Raw genomic sequence first — 20,089 nt, 5'->3', positions numbered from 1 at the left:
GGGCCGGCGAGCGCTCCCGAGCCGCTCGTCCGCTGCCGGCTGCCAGACCCGCCAGTGCGCTGGCCCGCGAGGGGCGGCGAGCGTGCGGGACGGGCGTGCGCACGGGAGAGGTCGGTGGAGGGCGCGTGGGCGGCTGGGAGAGGATGGGAATCCCTGGGACCCGCCGCTGAGCTAGCCCGAGCGGCGGGAAGGCCAGCCTCGCTGTTCCTCCGGGAGCCCAACACCGTTCCCGCGCCGCCACGATGATCCCCCCGAGCGGCGCCCGCGAGGACGGCGTGGACGGGCTGCCCAAGGAGGCGCCGAGCGCCGAGCAGCCACCCTCTCCTGCATCCACCAGCAGCCAGGAATCCAAGGTACCGCGCACACTTGCCCCGAGAAAACATGAACTCACTCTCCTCCTGTCCTTCTCTCGGTCCACCTTCGTTTCCCCCGAACTGGCCAACGCCAGCGGGAGACGTGCCCCTAGTGAGACCCGGGCTCCCCTGAGACTCGAATGTGGGGCAGGACTAGCTGTAACGCTGCTGGACCACGTCGCGTGGACCCAGCCTCCTGCCCACACAGACCCGAGGCTGCTCTAGCTTCTCCCCGCAAGCACACGTTGGTTAGTGCGCACTGACTCCGGGCTCAGAGACCGCTTTTCTGCGTGGTTGGTGGCTTGGTGGTTCTGTGCTTTCAGCCCGCTGGTGTCCAAGCACGTGTAGGTGTTCAGCTGCTTCCGAAGGATGAAGTATGATAGCGAGGGATGCACCTCCAGAAAAGCTAGGGCACTTGGGGCCAGCAAAGGGTTGTCTGTGTCACAGGGGTCTCCAAGACTCTGCTTAATATAAGGGCTCACCCCTAACTTCAGAAGAGCTAAGCAAAGGGAAAAGCCGCATTCCTGCGAAAGTTGAGGTTCCTCTTGTGGAAGTTAATACTTGAAGAACTTACACTTGCTTCTATGAGTTCCACTAACCTACACACACACACACACACACACACACACAAAGCCAGCGCCATGCAGCACTTCTGCCACCGCTCCACTTCCTCTGAAACTCTTGTGGGGACCAGGCACATGCCTGGAAACCTCTGAAGAGGATCAAGTAAAATGTGGCTGCTAGCAGTGACATGCATCTTGGGGGGGGGGTGGAAATCATAAGATGGAGTTTGTGGTTATATGGATTTCTTTAAGTGCAGGGCTCCTGGCTCTTTATACAGATCTCCTTGTGAATTCCCCAGGCATCTTTGGAATGCTGGGCAGGTCTGTATAGGGGTGAAGGGAAGGGGGATGCCAGTTTGGAGGGCAGGGCAGATGGGGAAAAGAAAAGTCCCATGCCTCTCTCCCTTTACATACATCCCTAAAAGCCATTGACAATTCAGCAGGATCAAAATCACAGCCAAGTGGCTCTTGGTTTAAGTGATGCTGGGCACTGTACTCATCTCAGCCTCTGAAAGTGAACCATCAAAGAGAGCTTTGCATTTTCTTTATTTTATCTTATTTTTGTTCTGATAAATGTCTGATCTGGGGCATGTGTATGTCACCTTCTCTAAAACTCGGTTGGAAATGGGGGCAAAAGCCCCTCCTTCCAGAGTTGAAGTGAAGAATATGTGAAATGACCCAATGCAGTGTAAGGACTCAATCAATGTTTATCTTTCTCCTTCCTGAGATCAAGGGGATCCACGCCACCACAGATGATCCATTCCAAAGCTGTCTCAAAACATGCACACACATATCACCTCTCCTCTGACTGGAAGTTTCTGGGCATCTCATCATTGTCTATCATTGACCATCAGCCACCTAAGGGGTATGGGTTAGTGGCCATTTCAAAGATGATCTTGTAGACTGTAAATGAATGCAGCAAAACTCAAGAGTGAAGCTGGTACTAAACTTTTTGAATTGGGCAGTAGGTGTGTTCTGGAAAGGGCTTAGCATTTGCGTATACAGCAGCATGTTTTAAACACACTATATGGGTTTGCTATTTATAGATATCCTGATGCAAATTCTTTGGCAGAGCAGAAACTACATATGTAATACCCATAATTATCCACTGATTTATCTGACTATGCTTTCCAATTTGTACATGCCAATTTTTCTCAAAGTGGTCTACACACCTGAAGTGTGTGTATATGTTCTGAAATTTGCCATGGCTTATGAAAACCATGTTTCTTAATCAGTGGAGATGGGCTGGGCGGGGGGAGGGGATGGGCCATGAACCCCAGGAAATTGAATGCAAAATAGTGTGCCTGAATGTGAATTTTTATGGTGTAGCACTGGTGATGTTCTCAAAGGGGTCCAAGCCCCTCAAAAAAGCTCAGCTGCTAGGATGGAGGAATATGTGGTAAGGGGGCAGGAGGGCATGAAACAGGAGCAGAAGAAGGCTCTATTTCTTCTACACCAGGAGTGACAGATTTGAAAGCCGTTTATAGGGATCTTCCACCCTGAAGATGAGAGAATAGTAAGGAAAGTGTGAACAAGGTAATAGTAGTCATTCCACCTCACTCTTCTCAGATGATCTGTTTGTGAAAATACCACATGGGTTAGGCCTCCCTGGGCATTCAACTTCCGCAAGAAAGACTTTTAATATTACCTTCTAAAAGACTTTTGTTCTCTGATTATAAGAGTAACAAAATAGTCTTTGTAGAAATTTGAAAATCCCAGACAAAAATAAAAGAACAAAAATGACCCATTGGCTCACAATCCAGAGGCAACTACTGATAACGTTTTGATCTATATCGCACATCTTTTTTATAAGATCTATTTTTATATTTACAAACATAGTTGAAAGCGCTCTGGTCGGCATCTACTGAATGCTCTCTATGTCAGGTACACTTGATTCTTCACAGTAACCCTATGAGGGAGATTGCCAGTTTCTTTGATTGTATGAATAAGGAAGCAGAAGCTCAGAAAGGTTGGGTGACTTGCCCAAGACCACATAGCTAGTTGAACGACACGGCTAGGACAGAGCCCTGGACAGCAGAGCTCTGGAGCCCAGCCCTCCACCACACAGCCCTCTGCCATGCTTGTGTACTGTTTCACTTTCTTCTGGTTCCCCTAACATCCTAACCAAGTATTTCACATGCCACTCAAAGTCATTTACAGCAGTATTTTGGTCTTGTCTTAAGAAATCTTTGAAAACGAATTGAGCTCGTGTGAAATGGTTAAAGACCAATTTTTGTCTAGTTTCTTTGTGTTTGGTTTTGCTACTCTCCCTCCAAAAATATACTTAATGGGGATAATTAAATGTAATGTCACAGAAATATCTGGAAAAGGAGGTCACAATAAACCCTTTAGTGCAGAGAGTCCATTAGGAGAGGAGGAGGATGGTTCAGTGCCCTGAGCCCATAGCGTGTTTCCAGAAGTCCGTGTCCTTTGCAGATTCTTTGGAATGCTACATCATAGATTATTGGAGTTGGAAACATTAGAAATCATCTACTCGGAGTATTTTTTAAATTATGGATAATTTATTGTAGTATGGAAAATTTCAACATACACAAAAGTGGAGAAAACAGTATAAAGAGCAGTCATGGAACTAATCACCTGGTTTCACCAATGACCAGTGGATGACCTTGTTTCATCTGTCATCCCCTACACTACCATCCCTCCCCAGATAGCTGGATCATTTGAAATCAAATTCCAGACATCAATTCATTTCACCCATAAATCTTTCGGTTGCATCTCTAAAAGATAAGGGCTTTTTGGTGAGCATGACTACAGTTCCATTATCACATATACCAAGCGTCTTCAGTCAAGGGTTAGTATGTTCTTTGGGATTCCACGAATGGAAGGTCCGTGAACCACCAGAACCGGCATTCAGAATTGTGCAGTCATATGCAGACGTACATTGCCTGTGGAAAGGATCCACAGCTTGTATCAGATCAGTAAAGTATCGATAGCCCTTAAAGTTTGTTTAAACGTCTTCTCTTTTCTCTCTTGAGGACATTGAAGCCAAGAGAGACGTAACGACTTGCCTACAATCACACATATTGTTAGCGGCAGGACTTCTGTTTAAGAACGCTCTCTTGGACCTTGGATACCCCAGTACAATTTCCTCAGGGCATATTCCTGTAAACCGAAGTAGTAATGTAGTTTATGTGGTTTTCTTTTTCATAAAATTAGTTGAACTGAAAGAATGTGAAAGCCACCCCTCTGTCTTTCCACTAGCTATTCCAGAAAGACCACAACCTTATTTGTTTTTTAAGTGCTGACAGAGACTATCGAATACCAAGAAAAATGTCGTGTTTCGGCATCCCTTATTTCAATGAATATCCCTTCTCCTACTGACTTATTGACAGCATAGAGCTCTCACTCAGGTCTAAAATGAAGGTTTTGTGTGGACGCCCTTTGACATCACTTACATGGCCCAAGAGATTATAGGTTTCAAGGTCCAATAGCCAAGAATTGAGATCTTTTCTTATCAGTTGCCTTGTGACTCTGGGCTAGCTACCTAGCCTTGCTGAGCCTCAGCTTCCTAATCTCTAGAATGGGGATGCTAATACCCAGCTGACTTGGGTGTTTTTGTAAGGCCTGTGACCTAATATGTTGTAAGCATATATAAGCATGTGACATTATTTGCTTTCTCTTCCTGCTTCACATGAGATGACTTCTATCCCTAGCCAACCCCAGATGTCATCACTGGCATCATCTCACTGACCAAAACTGATGACCCAATAGTATAACTGAGTTTTCCTCCCTTTGGACCTTACTTAAGCTGTTGAGTGCAGAGAGTTTTCACCTTGGCTGTTTTGCATCCCCAGGAAGGTAAGCTATTGACTCACCAGCCTGTGGCTTCAATTTTGAAAGGATGATGTAAGCCACCTAGTAGCCCATAGGAGCTATGGACCAAGGAGTCCCCTCATCCCATGGCTCTCTCTGAATCTGGACTACCATCCAAGCTAGGGAGAAGAAATCTCTTAACCATAAGGATGTGCCCTGCATCTTCCAGAAAGGTGTGTGTCCACCAATCAGCAACTATTTATTGAGTGCCTACTTTGTGCCCAGTTCATCTCATACATATGTGAAGCTATTATTGATAAGGAATTTAACTTCTACTCAGGGGAGAAGATGAAAGAAAATGGAACCTTAGCTTTGCATTCAGATCCCTTGAGGAGTCCAGTCCATCGGTTAGACTGCTAAATGGAAATCTCTGATCAAGGTTCCCAAGCATCAGTATTGTTTTAGAGCTTCCTTGATGATTTCATGGTGCAGCCAAGTTTGAGAAACACTGATTTAGACTATAAGAATTATAGACTGTCAAAGAAATTAAATAGAGAATAAGGGGCGCCTGTGGCTCAGTCGTTACGCTTCTGCCTTTCGGCTCAGGGCGTGATCCCAGCGTTCTGGGATCGAGCCCCACGTCAGGCTCCTCCACTGGGGGCCTGCTTCTTCCTCTCCCACGCCCCCTGCTTGTGTTCCCTCTCTCGCTGGCTGTCTCTGTCAAATAAATAAAAAAATCTTTAAAAAAAAAAGAAATTAAATAGCGAATAAGAATTCAGTAAGAACTGTAGACTGTCAGATCTCTTCTTTCTAGGCACAGTACCTGAAGGAATCATTTGTAGTTAGTCTTTCTTCTTTCCCTTCCCATTTAGCATTCAGTCCAAAGGAATGGCTCTAGCAAAAGTGACCAGCTGTTCACCTCCATGTTGCCAAATAATCTTAAGCATTTCTCAGATGCAGCTGGATTTACAAGGGCAGCTATGCCCTTATTAAGTTATTTTCATAATCATAAAAATAATAAGTACTCAATGTAGAAAACTGTAAAACAGAAAATTGTAAAGAAAAATTTCTTTATCACACAACAACTTGGAGATAAAGATGGTTACATTTCTTGCTGTATTTCTTTCATTTAGATTTCCTTTACACATGCACACACACACACGCTTGAAACAAAATTGGAGCAGTGTATACATAAGCGCATGCTGTACTTTTTCTTCCGCCTGATGTTATCCATAGTTTCCTTATACTCTTAGATAATCAATAACATGAATATTCAAAATGGTATAATATTCTACTTTGTTGTTATACCACATCTATTCTGCAGTCCCTTCTGACTGCATATTTAGGTACTTTCTTACCATTCACATATTTTAAAATATTAAAATTCGCATCCTGATACATAAACATTTGATTATATTTCTGACTTGTTTCATGGGAGGTAGAATTGCTGGGTCCCGATATAAACACTTCTGAGTTCTTTTATTCTCATTGACATAGTGCTCTCAAGAAAAGCTATACCACAGCTTTTTACTTCTTAGTCAACTTTGATTGAAATATGACATCATAACAAAAAGTGCACACATTACAAGATTCCAGCTTAATGAATTTTCAGAATATAAACTTTTGCTCTGTCTATAACCAATGCAAAAATCAAGAAATAGAATGTTACCAGCTCCCCAGAATCTCCCTCAGACTCCCTTCTATTTCTGCCTTCCCAAAGGTAAACAATATCCTGACTTCTAACAACATAAACTAATCTCAGTTATTTGAACTTTATATAAATGCAATCATATAGGGTATACTCTTTGATGCCTGGCTGCTTTCAGTTAGTATGTGATGAGAGTCATCTGTGCCATTGCATGTAGCCGTAGTTTCCCTTTTCATTGCTGTATAGCATTCCACTGTGTGAGTACTTCACTGTTGATGTATTCTACTGATGATGGGCATTTGGATTGTTTCTTGGTTTTGGCGGCTGTGATCATTCTTATAGATATCCTTTGTGGCACATCTGTTAGGTGACTACCTAGGAGCAACATTTCTGGGTTGTAGGGCATACCATATAGATATAGCCAGCTTTCCAAAGTAGCTATACCAATTCATACTCCCCCTAATAGTTGTTATGTTATGTTGTGTTATGTTATGGTTGTTAGGCCTTTCTGTGTTCTGTTTATGAAATCTTTGCTCACCCCAAAGACAGGAAGGTATTCTCCTATATTATTTCCTAGAAATGTTGCTTTGCCTTTCACACATAAGTTTATAATCCGTTTGGAATCACTTTTTTGGTATGGTGACAGATAGGGGTCAAGATTCAATTGCACGGCCACCTTTGCTCTTCTAGTAATATATACCACTCAAGAGTGTTTGCTTCTGGGATGCCTGGGTGGCTCAGTCAATTAAGTGTCTGCCTTCAGCTCAGGTCATGATCCCAGGGTTCTGGGATCAGATCTCCCATTAGGCTCCTTGCTCAGAGGGGAGCCTGCTTCTTCCTCTGCCTGCTGCTCCCCCTGCTTGTGCTCTCTCTCTCTCTGACAAATAAATAAATAAAAACTCAAAAAAAAAGAAGAGTGTTTGCTTCTGCAGGTATCCCAGCGCATCATTAGCTGAGAACATAATTTTATGTTACTTTTTCAGTTTGGAGGTTCTCAGACCAAATTGTGTTGTATAAATTTGAGCCTCAAATCTATGTGAAGGCAGATCTGTGATTATGAATTCTCAGGAAATATGTATATATGTATGTATGTGTATTCTGCTTTATGGCTATGCTAAGATTTCTTTATCATTAACCCAAGATGCTGAGAAATTTGTTTCTAGATCATTCTTTCTTTCTTTTTCAAGTCTTCACTCTATTTAGGCATCAAAATCCAATCCCCTAGGTTTTTTTTTAAATTTGTGGTAAAATATACATAATGTACTATTTACCATTTTTACCGTTTTTTAAGTGTACAGTTCTTTGACATTACATACATTCTCATTGTGAAACCATCACCACTATCCATCTCCAGAACTTTTGCATCTTCCCAAACTGAAACTCTGTCCCCATTAAACAGTTATTCCCCATCTCCTTTGCCTCCAGCCCCTGACATCACTATTCTACTTTCTGATCCTCTGAATTTGACTACCCTAGCTACCTCATATCAAAGGAATCACATAATATTTGTCCCTTTGCGATTGGCTTATTTCACTTAACATAAATCTTCAAGGTTCATTCATGTTTTGGTATATGTCAGAATTCCCTTCCTTTTAAAAGCTAAATAATATTCCATTGCGTTGATATATCACATTTTTTGGAGCTAACAAATTTTGCTGTTTTTTTCAATAGGAGAATATTTTATATCATTCATAAATTAATATTTTCTATTTTCTCACTTTCTGAAATTCTTCTTTCCCGGTTACACTAATCCACTTACCCATCAATGGACATTGGGGTTGCTTCCACCTTTTGACTATTGTGAATAGTGCTGTTACGGACTTGGGTATGCATATATCGGTTCAAGCCCCTGCTTTCATTTCTTTCAGGTATATGGCCCAAAACATTATTGCTATATTATATTGGCAATCCTTTGTTTAATTTTTTGAGGAATCATCATATTGCTTTCCCCACTGGCTGCACCATTTTAGATCCATAGCAGCAATACACAAGGGTTCTAATTTCTCTACATCCTCTCCAACACTTGTTATTTTCTGGGTGTTTTTTTTTTAATCCTAATGGGTGTTAAATGGTATCTCATCATGGTTTTTATTTTGTATTTCCCTAATGATTAGTTGAGCAACATTTCATGTGCTTATTGGCCATTTTTATATACTCTTTGGAGAGATGTCCTTTCAAAGCCTTTGCCCATTTTTTAACCAGATTCCTTGAGTTTTTTGGTTATTAAGTTGTAGTATCATAGCCTTTTAAATCAGAACATTTGAAGGACAAAGGTACATGGAATTTTCTTATTGTTTTAATTACATTTATTTACACAGAGGATTATTTTTATGTTTTAAAAAATATTTGTCTTTTTTCTTTTGCATATTATCTGCTCATGTCCTTTTCCATTTTAATAGAACATTCACCCATTTCCTATTGATTTTTTAAAACTTCCTTATACATATTTTTTATTTTTTATTTATTTTTTTATTATGTTATGTTAGTCACCACACAGTACTTCATTAGTTTTTGATGTAGTGTTCCATGATCTGTTGTTTGCATGTAACACCCAGTGCTCATTACAACACATGCCCTCCTTAATACCCATCACTGGCTAACCGGTGAAGCCATAGCTAAATGTTTTAAAAAACAGTTTTAAAAGCTCTTCTTTATAAATATTAAAACCGTGATCTTTTATATATGTTGCAAACCTTTTCCCAGACTGAAATTTGCTTTTTGATTTTATGACATTTTCAATATAGAAGATTTCTTTTGTCATGTTGTTAGATGTCTCAGATTTATTTAGCTATGGCTTCTTTTTTCCATTTATATTTAGAAAGGTCTTCCCCACTCTGGAAGCAGATAAATATTAACCTGTTTGTTTCTTTAGATCTTTAATATATACTTGTTACTTTTATCACCTTAATCCATCTGAAATTTTTGGTGTTATGTGGTATGAGTGAACTCTAATTTTTTTCCCCTAATGATTACTAAGTATTTTTAAAACCATTTATTGAATAATTCATTATTTTTTCACTGATTTGAAATGTTACATTTATTATGTAATAAATGCTAATATGTACTAGGTTCTCCTTTAGAGTCATCTGTTATATTCTAATGATTTTGCATGTATTACTATACAGGACTTTGGTGTTACTATTATAACATTTTAATCATCGTAGCTTTATAATAGACAATTGGTAATACAAGTACCCTCCTGGAAGTTTTATTTATTTAGCTGCACACCTTTTTGTTTTTCCATCAAGTCATAAAAATAATATTTTGGAAATAACTACATGAAACTTTTAAGATCATTTCAGTGAAATCTTTACTAGTAATGGGATTTCTTATCCAGGAACATAGTATATATCTTTAGGTATCGACATACATTTTATGACACTCATAAACACTTGGGAGTTGTCCTCAAATACTTTTTGCCCAATTCTCTGTTAGCTATTATCTGGGTGTTTTATACTCTGGGTTACACTTATGAACCATCTCTTTTATATTTTCTAACTGCTGAGAGCTGACATATAGGAAATCTGTTTCCTATTAATTTTATAATCTAAGATCTTCCACATTCCATTTCTTTTCATCAATAAAGAAATACAGTGTTGCTTAACGGCTCAGAGCATGGGCTCTGGAGTTAGAAATAGCTGTGTTCAAATCCCACAGTGCCGCTTTGGGATGCCACTTAATAAGCTTCCCTGTCCTTCGCATTCCTGAGCTTCACTATTCTTTCTGTAAAGTGAGCACAATAATGCCCTTCTGCAGCATTGTCGTTAGGGTTAAATTAATTAGTGTATGCTAAGTGCTTAACACAGTGCCTGACACATAATAAATGTTAGCTATTATTATTAGATTATCATAATTTCTGCAATAAGAATTTCACCTCTCTAAATATAATTCTCATTCTTGGAGGTGGGGGAGTAGAGTACATTTGGAACAGGGGCTTATTGCACTCCCAAAATATGGTAAATATTAGTGGAGGTATTGAGCTAATACTGGATTACTTTAAATGGCAACAATATTTTGCTGTAAGTATGCATTCTCTGTAAGTGTTTATTGTACAGTGTTGGTGCTAAGGAGTGGTCTTAGCTCTCTTGTTTATCAACCCATTGTGGAAGCCACTCCAAAGTTACAACATTCAGCCTGAGAGACATAAGGCGGTGCTTTGCAAATTTAACTTCAAGACAAATCCACTTTCAACTAAATCATTCCTTAAGACCTCCTTCTATACAAATTCCAGACTTCCCACTCATGTTCACAATTAAACTGAGACAGTCTTTCTTGTTAAAGATGGGTAATGTTCTTAGCTTACTAAGAATTTCCATCAGGAATGGATGTGGAATTGTTTCAAATGACTTTTTGGCAAGTATCAAGGTAATCATGTGATTTTTTTTTTGTCCTTTGGCCTCTTTATGTGATGGATTATATTTATAGCTAGCCTAATATTAAACCCTTCTTACATTCCTGGAAAAGGTTCTACTTGGCCATGAGGATTTTCTTTTAATAAACTGCTAGGATTTGATTGCCAATACTTTATTATTTTTACATCTATATACATAAGGGAGATTATTCTGAAGCTGTTACTTTGTGTTCTTGGTCAGATTTTATTTTTAAGGATATGCCAAGTTTTAAAAAACAATTTGAGAAGATGTCCATAGATGCTTTCATTTGCTTTATTTTTGTTTTTTCCGTGGAGCAATTTATAAAACCCAGATCCCCTCTTTTGATGTTTGGAAAAAAAACCTGCCAATAATATCTAGACCTAGAACCTATTTAAAAATAAATTTTGAAAAACGTTTCTTTGATTTTATTATTCTATTCCTTTTTAAAAAACAAATTGGCATGATTCAGGTTTGTTAATTTGTATTTTTCCATAAAATTATTCATTTCCTTTAAATCTTACTAACATCCCCGGATGAGTTATTATAAAACAGCCCTGGACCTTCCTCCAATCACCTCCCATTCCCACTTTCTCTAGCGGTGTTCCCATGCACTCCTGTGCTGTGCACACCCTGTTTTGTAGTTCTCTGTATTTATATAGCATTAGCCCCTTAGATCTGGGTTGGAATCAGGAGAGTTAAACACCAGTGCTCCCTCCTTTAATCTCTCACTCCTTTGATTCCCTTCCTAATGCTGGAACAGTTCCTTTCTGGTCCTTCGGGCTATCACTTCCTCCTCCAGCAGTCACTCAAATGTTGGTCTTCTCCAGCATCCTAGTGTCAGCCCTCAGCCCTTCTCACTCTTCATAATCTCTCTACATCTCTACTGGGACATGGTACGTATTTTAATATCACTCACCAGCTGATAACTTCCGAATCTGAATCCAACACAAATCTGAGCTCTAGACTGATCTATCCAGCTGCTTTTTGGACAGCCTGGGGCTTGATGCCCTCCATACCTTTTAAATTCAGCCTACTCTCAACCAAACTCATCATACTCAACTCAAATGCCAGCCCAGTTCTTCATGTGTTCTCATCCATATGTGAGCATCATCCATGAAGTCAACCTTGATGACCCCCAGGGGGCGAGAGCAGAGAGGTTGATTGGCATCAGGTGGCCAAAGACAAAATGTCTGTCAGCCCCCAGAGGGTGCTTCACTGGTCTGAAAATGCAACTTGTCCGTGCTGCCTTTTGGTAACTTTCCCATAGCTGATGTTCCAGTCAGCACATTTTCCTCAGGTCTGAGGGCAGCTGTGACCACAGAATAGAGGACTGAGGTCAGACACAAGAGCAGGAGGCAAGAGGAGGGATCCAGAACACCCTGGGCTCCTGGGAATGCCACCATTCTTTGCCCTCCAAACCAACATTAGGGAAAGTAGTAAAAAGAGGTTCTAGAGGTCCATGTGCCCCTGGCAGGGCCCCCCCCCATCTCCAACACTCTCAGTTTTATCAGAACAGGGTAACTTGGAGAACTTGGAAAAGAATCCCAATAACCCCTCTTCCCCAGTGATGTTGGTCAACAGAAGAAGAACGAGATGACAGAGCCCTGTCCTCTCACAGTGTGCCCTCCACACAGATCTGCACATCTGCTGATCCAGCCTGTCTGCTACCCTCCCCAAGATCAGCATCCCCAGTTCTGCCCTCTGCAGCCCACTGTTCAGCAAAATCCCAGCCAGTGGCTCTTTTCTCCTTCCATGGGCCTGGTAGTTGGGGAGGCGCCCTCACTACTGCTTCCAGACTCCTGACTTTCCTCCTCTGAAACTCATAGCTTTAAAACCCATGTGCTCACACTTCTCCCACCGCCAGCGTTCCCCATCAGCTGCCAACCCCAGCGGATCTCTCTGTTCCCCATGACGGCAGAGCCAGACCCTCTCTTGCTCATTCCAACCTCACTCCTGCCCTGATTGTTGGTGATGTTCATACACTGCAGATGACTCTTCCAAATACCTTGGCTTCTTCAGCCCTTAAGCTTTTCTCCTCCTAAGGTCTTGTCTTCCATTTTCTTGCACATCACCACCTGTTTCCATGATCCTTCCCAACTCTGTTTGTGCAGTGGTTGTATCATCTCCAGAATCTCCCTGTAGACTTCCCATTCTATGACCACCATCTGGCACCTTTCCATCTAATTCCTTCTGATACCTCTACTCCAAGAATATTTCAACCCCATCCGAGTATAAAATCCATTAACTGGGGAGCCTACCACGTTTTCTTTGTCCCCCACCCACTTTAGGTTCCCAGATTCTTTTTTGTCACGATTGTTTTTACTCCCTTGCAAACACCCCGAACTCCCTTGCCTTTATGTGCCTTTGTTAAGAATCACCTACAGAAACCTCAGCTCTGCCTAAAGCCAGTTTCCCACCTACTCCATACCCACACTTCTGGAGAAAGTAGAGAAGACAGATAATAAACAAGGTGAAAAATGCATATTATTTCAGGCAGTGATAAGGCTACTTACTTAGAAGAGAACAGTGTGGAAGCAGGGAGCATGAGGAGCTATTTTACTTCTGTGATCAAGGAAGTATTCTATGAAAAAGTGACTTGAGTCAGAGACTGGAATGGAGTGAGGGTATGAGCTGTCATTTCAAGATTGAAGGCAAGAGAAGAGTAGAGGAGAGATCTGGGCAAAGCCCTGAGGTGGGAACAAGTTTGCATTTTTTAGAAGCAGCAAGAAATCTTGGGTGCTTGTTCCTGAGTGCTGAGTCCAGAAAGCTAGACTCACCTCTACAGAGTCCAAAGACTAGAACTGTACTGTCCAATATGGTAGCCATTAACCATGTGTGACTACTTAAATTTAAATTTATTAAAACTAAAAATTCAGTTCTTTAGTCATACTGGCCACATTTCAAGTACTTATAATCACCTGTGACTAGTGGTTACTACATTAGACGCCATAGATTATGGAACATTGTTCTCATTGTAGAATATTCTTACAGACAGCACCAGATAAATCCTATGGACCTTTAACGGCCATGCTAAGGAATCTGGATTTTGCCCTAAGTTTGAGAGACTACCACTTGAGAAAGCCTAGGAGGAAGTGGATCTGGACTGTACATGGTTTAGATTTTACAAAGATTTCTGTAGCTACTACCTGCAGTGGGACTACAGCATAGCAAGAGTGGAAGTAAGGAGGCCAGTTAGAAAGCAATGGTAGTCCAGATTAGGGAGAATGATATCTTAGACCAGGTATTAGTTAGTGGAATAGTTAAGAAGTAGTAAGTTTCAGGATATATTTTGAAAGTACAATCAATGAGATTTGCTATGAATGCAAAACGAATTGTGAGGGAGAAAGAAGAACCAGGGATGCTTCCTAAAAAGTGAAAGGGAGGAACACAACATTTTATGATCCACAAAGCCCTGTGCAAATGTGACTGGGTAGCAGTCACAATAAACTTCAAAAACATGGGGCATGAATTTAATCTTATGGATGACCTTTCAAGGGTGGAGACGATATGATTGGCTTGACTGATTCTGCATACAGGGAAGTTGATGAGTTCAGATGAACGTCTTAGAAGCCAGGCAGAGGGAATCAGATTTCAAGAGTGAAGATGAGAGGAGCCATTAACGTTGCCGCAGCAAAGTGAAAGATGGATTGGCATGGAGAGAACCTAAACCAGGGAGGTGGGCAATCCAGTCTTAAGAAAACGCAGAGGGGAAATGGGAAGGAAGAGGAAAGAGCAAGCATGAGAGGACTTTCAAAGACAAGGGAAAGTGTCTGGTTCCTCCATAGAGAGCTGTCTTCACAGAGCTTGCACAGGGTTCACCCATGAGGACCCTTACCTGGCCAGACACTCCACAGTCAGAACAAATGGCTGAATACTTGAGTGGCAATTCCAAGATCAGAGCCAGAAACATGGAGACAGAGAATATCCCAGTGGGTGGGATAAGAAGGCAAGAGAGCATAGAGCTGATGCTAATAGTAAAGAAAATCAGATGTAGGATGGAATGAGGTCCAGAGTCCTCAAGAATCAAGATTGTGAACTTCACTGCGTCACTGAAGCTTCTCAGACAACTGTTTTCTGATGACCTCCGTGGCCCAGGCAACATAGCACAGAGAAGGGCCAGAGTCATCCAACAAGAAAATACTTTGATTCTTGGCTTCTTTAAGCATGGGCCATCTCTCCATAAAGCCAAAAATCAGGTGAGGAGCAAGGAGAAAGACCATGGATTCGAATAATTTCCCTCAATCAGGGAGTCTTTCTGGTAAATAATCGTTATTATCTCTGGAATAGAAAATTCTCCCTGATTATAGTTTCAGCGGAAGCCTGTTTCCTCCCTTCCCCCATTAATCTTACTCTAAAAGTGCAATGGAAGTCTCCACCCTGAAGTTCAATGAGCTTAATGAGATTTTTGAGACTGGTTTCTTTACTCATCTTTTTAGAAGATATTAAACCAAAGTTTCTTCAAGTGGGGTACAGGTGACTTAGATATACGTACAAAAGCCACTTATAAACTGGATCTCTGTTCATTTAACAATATTATCCTACTGACTTTTATTAGGAAATTTGAGATGAAGTTCCTTGAAAAAATCATGTGATACAAATGCAATCTTTTAAATTCAATTTATGATTGAAAAATGCTAGGGATGATTTTCTGATAACATTATTACTACTGTGCAAAGGTAGTTACTACTTTTTTGTTCCAGGAACATTTTCTTGGAGTTCCATATTTTGGGAAAAATGGGTTCTTTCCATCTCAAAGAAGCACCAGGAAACCTTATCAGGCAAGGATGCTCAGGAAAGGAGTCATCCTGGACAGTCAAGCCTTCCTGATAACAGAGAACATGTCCTGTGATGTGCCAAGCATTTTGCAGTTGAGAATTCTGTTTGCAAATCTTTCTGTAATCGGGTTCACATTGCCCTGCTTTCAAAAGCAGAATATGCCACATGGAATTTCATTCACATATAAGAGAGCTGCAAATGCTTTGTAAATTTCAAAGCAATTATACTGTTTTTGTAATTTACTTTTCCTAATTACTCAGGATTACCATTTTAAACAGCAGTTATTGAACTTTATGCAGATAGCAGAGTTTTTTTCCTTGTAACAACAACTCCACACTGCTGTGCTTTCCTGGATCTTGTGCCTAATTCTAACATTTTTCTAATTCTTCCTTCACCAAGACCATTTATCTCTGCAGACTACTTTGAGGCTTTTAACTTGTTCTTCTAATTTGCTTTTGTATTGGAAGCTAAATCATCAAACTAGTTGGAATTTCATTTTCCTTAAAACAGAATGGAAACTGAACCTAGTGGACTACCATGGAAAAAACTAAAGGATTTTTGGTTTTTAGGGTTTTGTTTTTGTTTTTGTTTTTGCTTTTTACTTAGTGATTGGTCTGGAAGTTCATCAGGCTTTGCTTACATATCCCAGTTCTTGGCTGCATTTTTTTAAAGTCAGTTGCTGAGTTCCTGATAGGTTCGCTATTTCTTAATTCTTGTTTAAAGGGGAAACTGATATCCATTTGTTTCATCAACACATTTTTACTGGATGCTACATACGTTGGTCCATTTGTCGGTGATCATCCTTGGTGGACCAGATCTTCCAGTTAAAACATTTGAAAAGATAAATTCCTAAATATAAGTTTTCATTGTTGCCAATTTCTTTGGAATGGATTTTTTTCTAACTGCTATATTGGACTGTATCTCTTCTACTCAGATATGTAGCCTATAAGTGACATGATCAAGATAAATGTTCCTTGAATAAGTTACATGAGGGGAAAAAAAAGAGCAAAAGGAAAAAATCATCCAGTTCACAAAATTTAAACATGCAGTTATGGTTCTTCTAATGAATGTAAGGAGGAACATAATATAAAATCAGGAGGCTTCATGTCAGATCACGACTCAACCCACTGAAACCCCTCAAACCCTCGACTGCAGATTCTTGCTGTGAATGATCTTTTTTCCAGAAGGAATAACTTCAATCTGATTCTGATAACCCAAATCTGGTTCTGATAACCCAAGTGCTCTAGAATTTCATGGGTTATATGAACTTGTCTGAGAAAGCAATATGCACTGTTTCATATGTGGCTTATTTGTTCTTGTGGTTAGAATTACTTTGGCAAAGTTCCTTTCATAGACTGCATATATGATGACCTTTGCAGACAGAAGGAAGTAAAACAACCTGATTGTCTAATTTAATAAATCATAGGGTCAAAGATGGGAGACATTTTAAACTTATATATCGGGAGCCAAGAGCAAAATGTCAGGCACTCCAGCTTCATGGCTGGACACTTCTGGTTAATTAGAACTTCACTTATAAGTTTGGCCACAGCCTAATTGGACAGCTGCACAGAGAGCCTAAATCTCCTTAGAGTCTTAAAGCCCATGCATATGGTTCCCAGGCTCTGGACAGCAACTGTGAGACAGACAGAGGGCCATTAGAAGACACAACTTTGACCTCATTCCCAATGGTGAGACTCACCAAATCATCTAGGGCCAGCTTAGAGGAAGCCTGCTTCCAGCACATAAAGTTGCTGAAGTTACCAAGCTTCTGTTTTTTTATTATTCCATTATCCTTCACCTTAATTTGGGGTCTCCAGAAGGTCCATGGAGTTCAGAAGCATGTAATTTATTGTTTTCATTTATTTTTGGGGGGGGAGGAGAGGGAGAGGGAGAGAGAGAATCTTAAGCAGTCTCCACACCCAGCGCGGAGCCCAATACAGGGCTCCATCTCACAACACTGAGATCATGATTGGAGCCGAAATCAAGAGTTGGTCACTTAACCAACTGAGCCCCCCAGGCGCCCCCAGAAGCATGTAATTTATCGAGGGCATGCTTTCAGGAAAAACCTACAAGGAGGAGAGGAAGCAGGAGAGGGCAGGAGACAGGGCTAAACAAGAATGTAGCCTAAGCTGAAGTCTTCCCTGCTCTATAGTGGGGCTCTGGAGCACAAACTGCACCACAGAGTTCTCTGACTTAAGCCAATATGACAGGACTGTTTTACTCTGTATCTCTGTCTTTGGCCCCAGGTGGGGGGGGGCGTTTTGCAGTTCTTGCATAATCTCCCAGGGGAGACAGTTCCCATTAGCTGAGGCCAGTTCTCAGAAGAAAGAGTCCTCAGCAAACCAGAGCAGCTGTGAGATGGGTGTAGGGGCCCCAGGGGAGAGGACTTGGGTGGGGTACCAACGGCACTTGCCGGCTCAGCTCTTTACCTGTGCTGTGTCAGCCAGGGCAATTATTCCCTCTTTCATGCTCCATATAATTAGGAATTTTGCTAACATTTTTGGTCAAAAAAAGAGTGCTGCATTTGAAAAAAGGTCTGATAGACACCGTGAAATCATATGAGAAATGCTGGCTGTGGGAACTGGTTGCTAACCCCCTAACACAACACGCATCATACAGTAGGAGAGTAAGCCAGGGATCTTGGTGGAGATGCACCCCAATGGAATCTTGCATACCATGTCCCAGAAAGAAACAACACTTTAAGGAGAGGGATGCCACTACTGAGATTTCAGTTGACCAGTTTGAAGTGCAGAAATGGCTAGAGGACAGGTGGCGCAGTTGCCTTGCTCCTCCAAGACCACCTTGGTGGTCTTATCCTCTAATATGGGCATCTTAATTTAGCCTTAGGATAAAGACCCCCTGAGAAACTTGAGAATATGGGGTACCTATCTCAAGACTCTTGGAAAGATTTTAGTTAAATTGACTCACACACATTGGCAGGTTTTTATTTTATTTTTTTTATTATGTTCAGTTAGCCAACATATAGTACATCATTAGGTTTTGATGTAGTGTTCTACGATTCATTAGTTATGTATAACACCCAGTGCTCGTTACAACATGTGCCCTCCTTAATACCCACCACCCGGTTACCCCGGCCCCCTACCCCCCTCCCCTCAGTTTGTTTCCCGGAGTCCATAGCCTCTCATGGTTTTTCTCCCTCTGATTCCCCCCCTTCAGTTTTCCCTCCCTTCCCTGGTGGTCCTCCGTGCTATTCCTTATGTTCCACATACGAGTGAAACCATATGATAATTGTCTTTCTCTGCTTGACTTATTTGACTTAGCATAATCTCCTCCAGTTCCATCCATGTCAACACAAATGGTGGGTATTCATCCTTTCTGATGGCTTGAGTAATATTCCATTGTATGTATGAACCACATCTTCTTTATCCATTCATCTGCTGAGGGGCATCTCGGCTCCTTCCACAGTTTGGCTATTGTGGACATTGCTGCTGTGAACATTGGGGTTCAGGTGCTCCTTCTTTTCACTACATCTGTATCTTTGGGGTAAATACCTAGTAGAGAAATTGCTGGGTTGTAGGGTAGGTCTATTTTTAACTTTCTGAGGAACCTCCACACTGTTTTCCAGAGTGTCTGTACCAACTTGCATTCCCACCAACAGTGTAAGAGGGTTCTCCTTTCTCCACATCCTCACCAACATTTGTTGTTTCCTCACATTGGCAGGTTTTTAGACATGTTCTTCCAACTGACTTTGAAGTCATGGACAAACTGAATTCCAACCTGGAATCAGTGCCTGGAACAGTCTGCCTGGATGGTGCCTCTAGGTTTAGCGGTTTGAGGAGCCACTGTCAGTCCGGTGTCTCACACAAAATAGGAGCACTCATGTTCAAGTGCTTTTGCGACTGCTGGGGGAGAGGGATAAGGAAAAGGAAGGGCTTGCTGTGCTTTAAAAGGGGGTGGAGATAATGCTCAGGTTTATAGGTGTAAGGCAACAGAGTAATAGTGACTGCCCTTTGGAAGCTTTCAGGCTCCAAACCCAGCATTAGACAGTGTCTATTCATCATCTCCTCCTCTGCAAGGTGGGCATTTTCCCAATTTGACAGATGATAAGTAGCTGATAAGTGTCAAATTTAGGTCATCTGACTCCATACCTGGACTACCATGTTCCAGATTCAGATAGACAATAGATAGGTAAATAGATACAGAAGTATATAAATAGATATATTGTAATTGCTATTCATCTGCTGTCAAATGACCATTTGTCCATGTGTTATATAACTATTTGAGAGTGTTACTGGATGACTTTGAATCCTAGAGCATAGAAAATATAACGTGGAAGGAACATTTGAGACCATCAACAGAAAATCCCATGATTTTAGGGTTGGGGAGACTGAGGCACAGAGAGGTTGAATTCTTCTCACATTTCCATAACAATCACTACAGCCTAAAGCCACAGGACAGACCATTTAGGCATTCACATTGGGTTAGGAAGCCTTATGAATACCTCCAAACAATGCCGGAGAGCAGTTGGTTCCAAACACAATGTGCACCAGAATCACGTGGGGGAGGGGGTGTGAAAACACAGATTACTAGACTCTACCCCCAGAATTTCTGATCTGGTCGACCCAGGATAAGGCCTGAGAT

The 20,089-nt window shown here is 41.3% G+C and overlaps 1 protein-coding gene across 5 annotated transcripts in view; it reads left to right on the top strand.

Moving 5' to 3' along the window:
* The first annotated feature begins 26 nt into the window (after positions 1 to 26).
* Positions 27 to 20,089, top strand: part of STAC (SH3 and cysteine rich domain) — a 159,371-nt gene continuing 139,308 nt past the window's right edge. For all 5 annotated transcript variants that reach the window (XM_034662263.1, XM_002914639.4, XM_034662261.1 and 2 more), the window contains exon 1: positions 27 to 353. In XM_034662263.1, the coding sequence (XP_034518154.1) occupies positions 243 to 353 (111 nt within the window). In that variant the 5' untranslated portion in view covers positions 27 to 242. The remainder of the gene's footprint in view (positions 354 to 20,089) is intronic.

Source organism: Ailuropoda melanoleuca, chromosome 6, assembly GCF_002007445.2.
Source record: "Ailuropoda melanoleuca isolate Jingjing chromosome 6, ASM200744v2, whole genome shotgun sequence".
Classification (NCBI taxonomy): Eukaryota; Metazoa; Chordata; class Mammalia; order Carnivora; family Ursidae; genus Ailuropoda; species Ailuropoda melanoleuca.
Note: the sequence above shows the minus strand (reverse complement) of the source record. Positions and strands in the feature narration are given on the sequence as shown.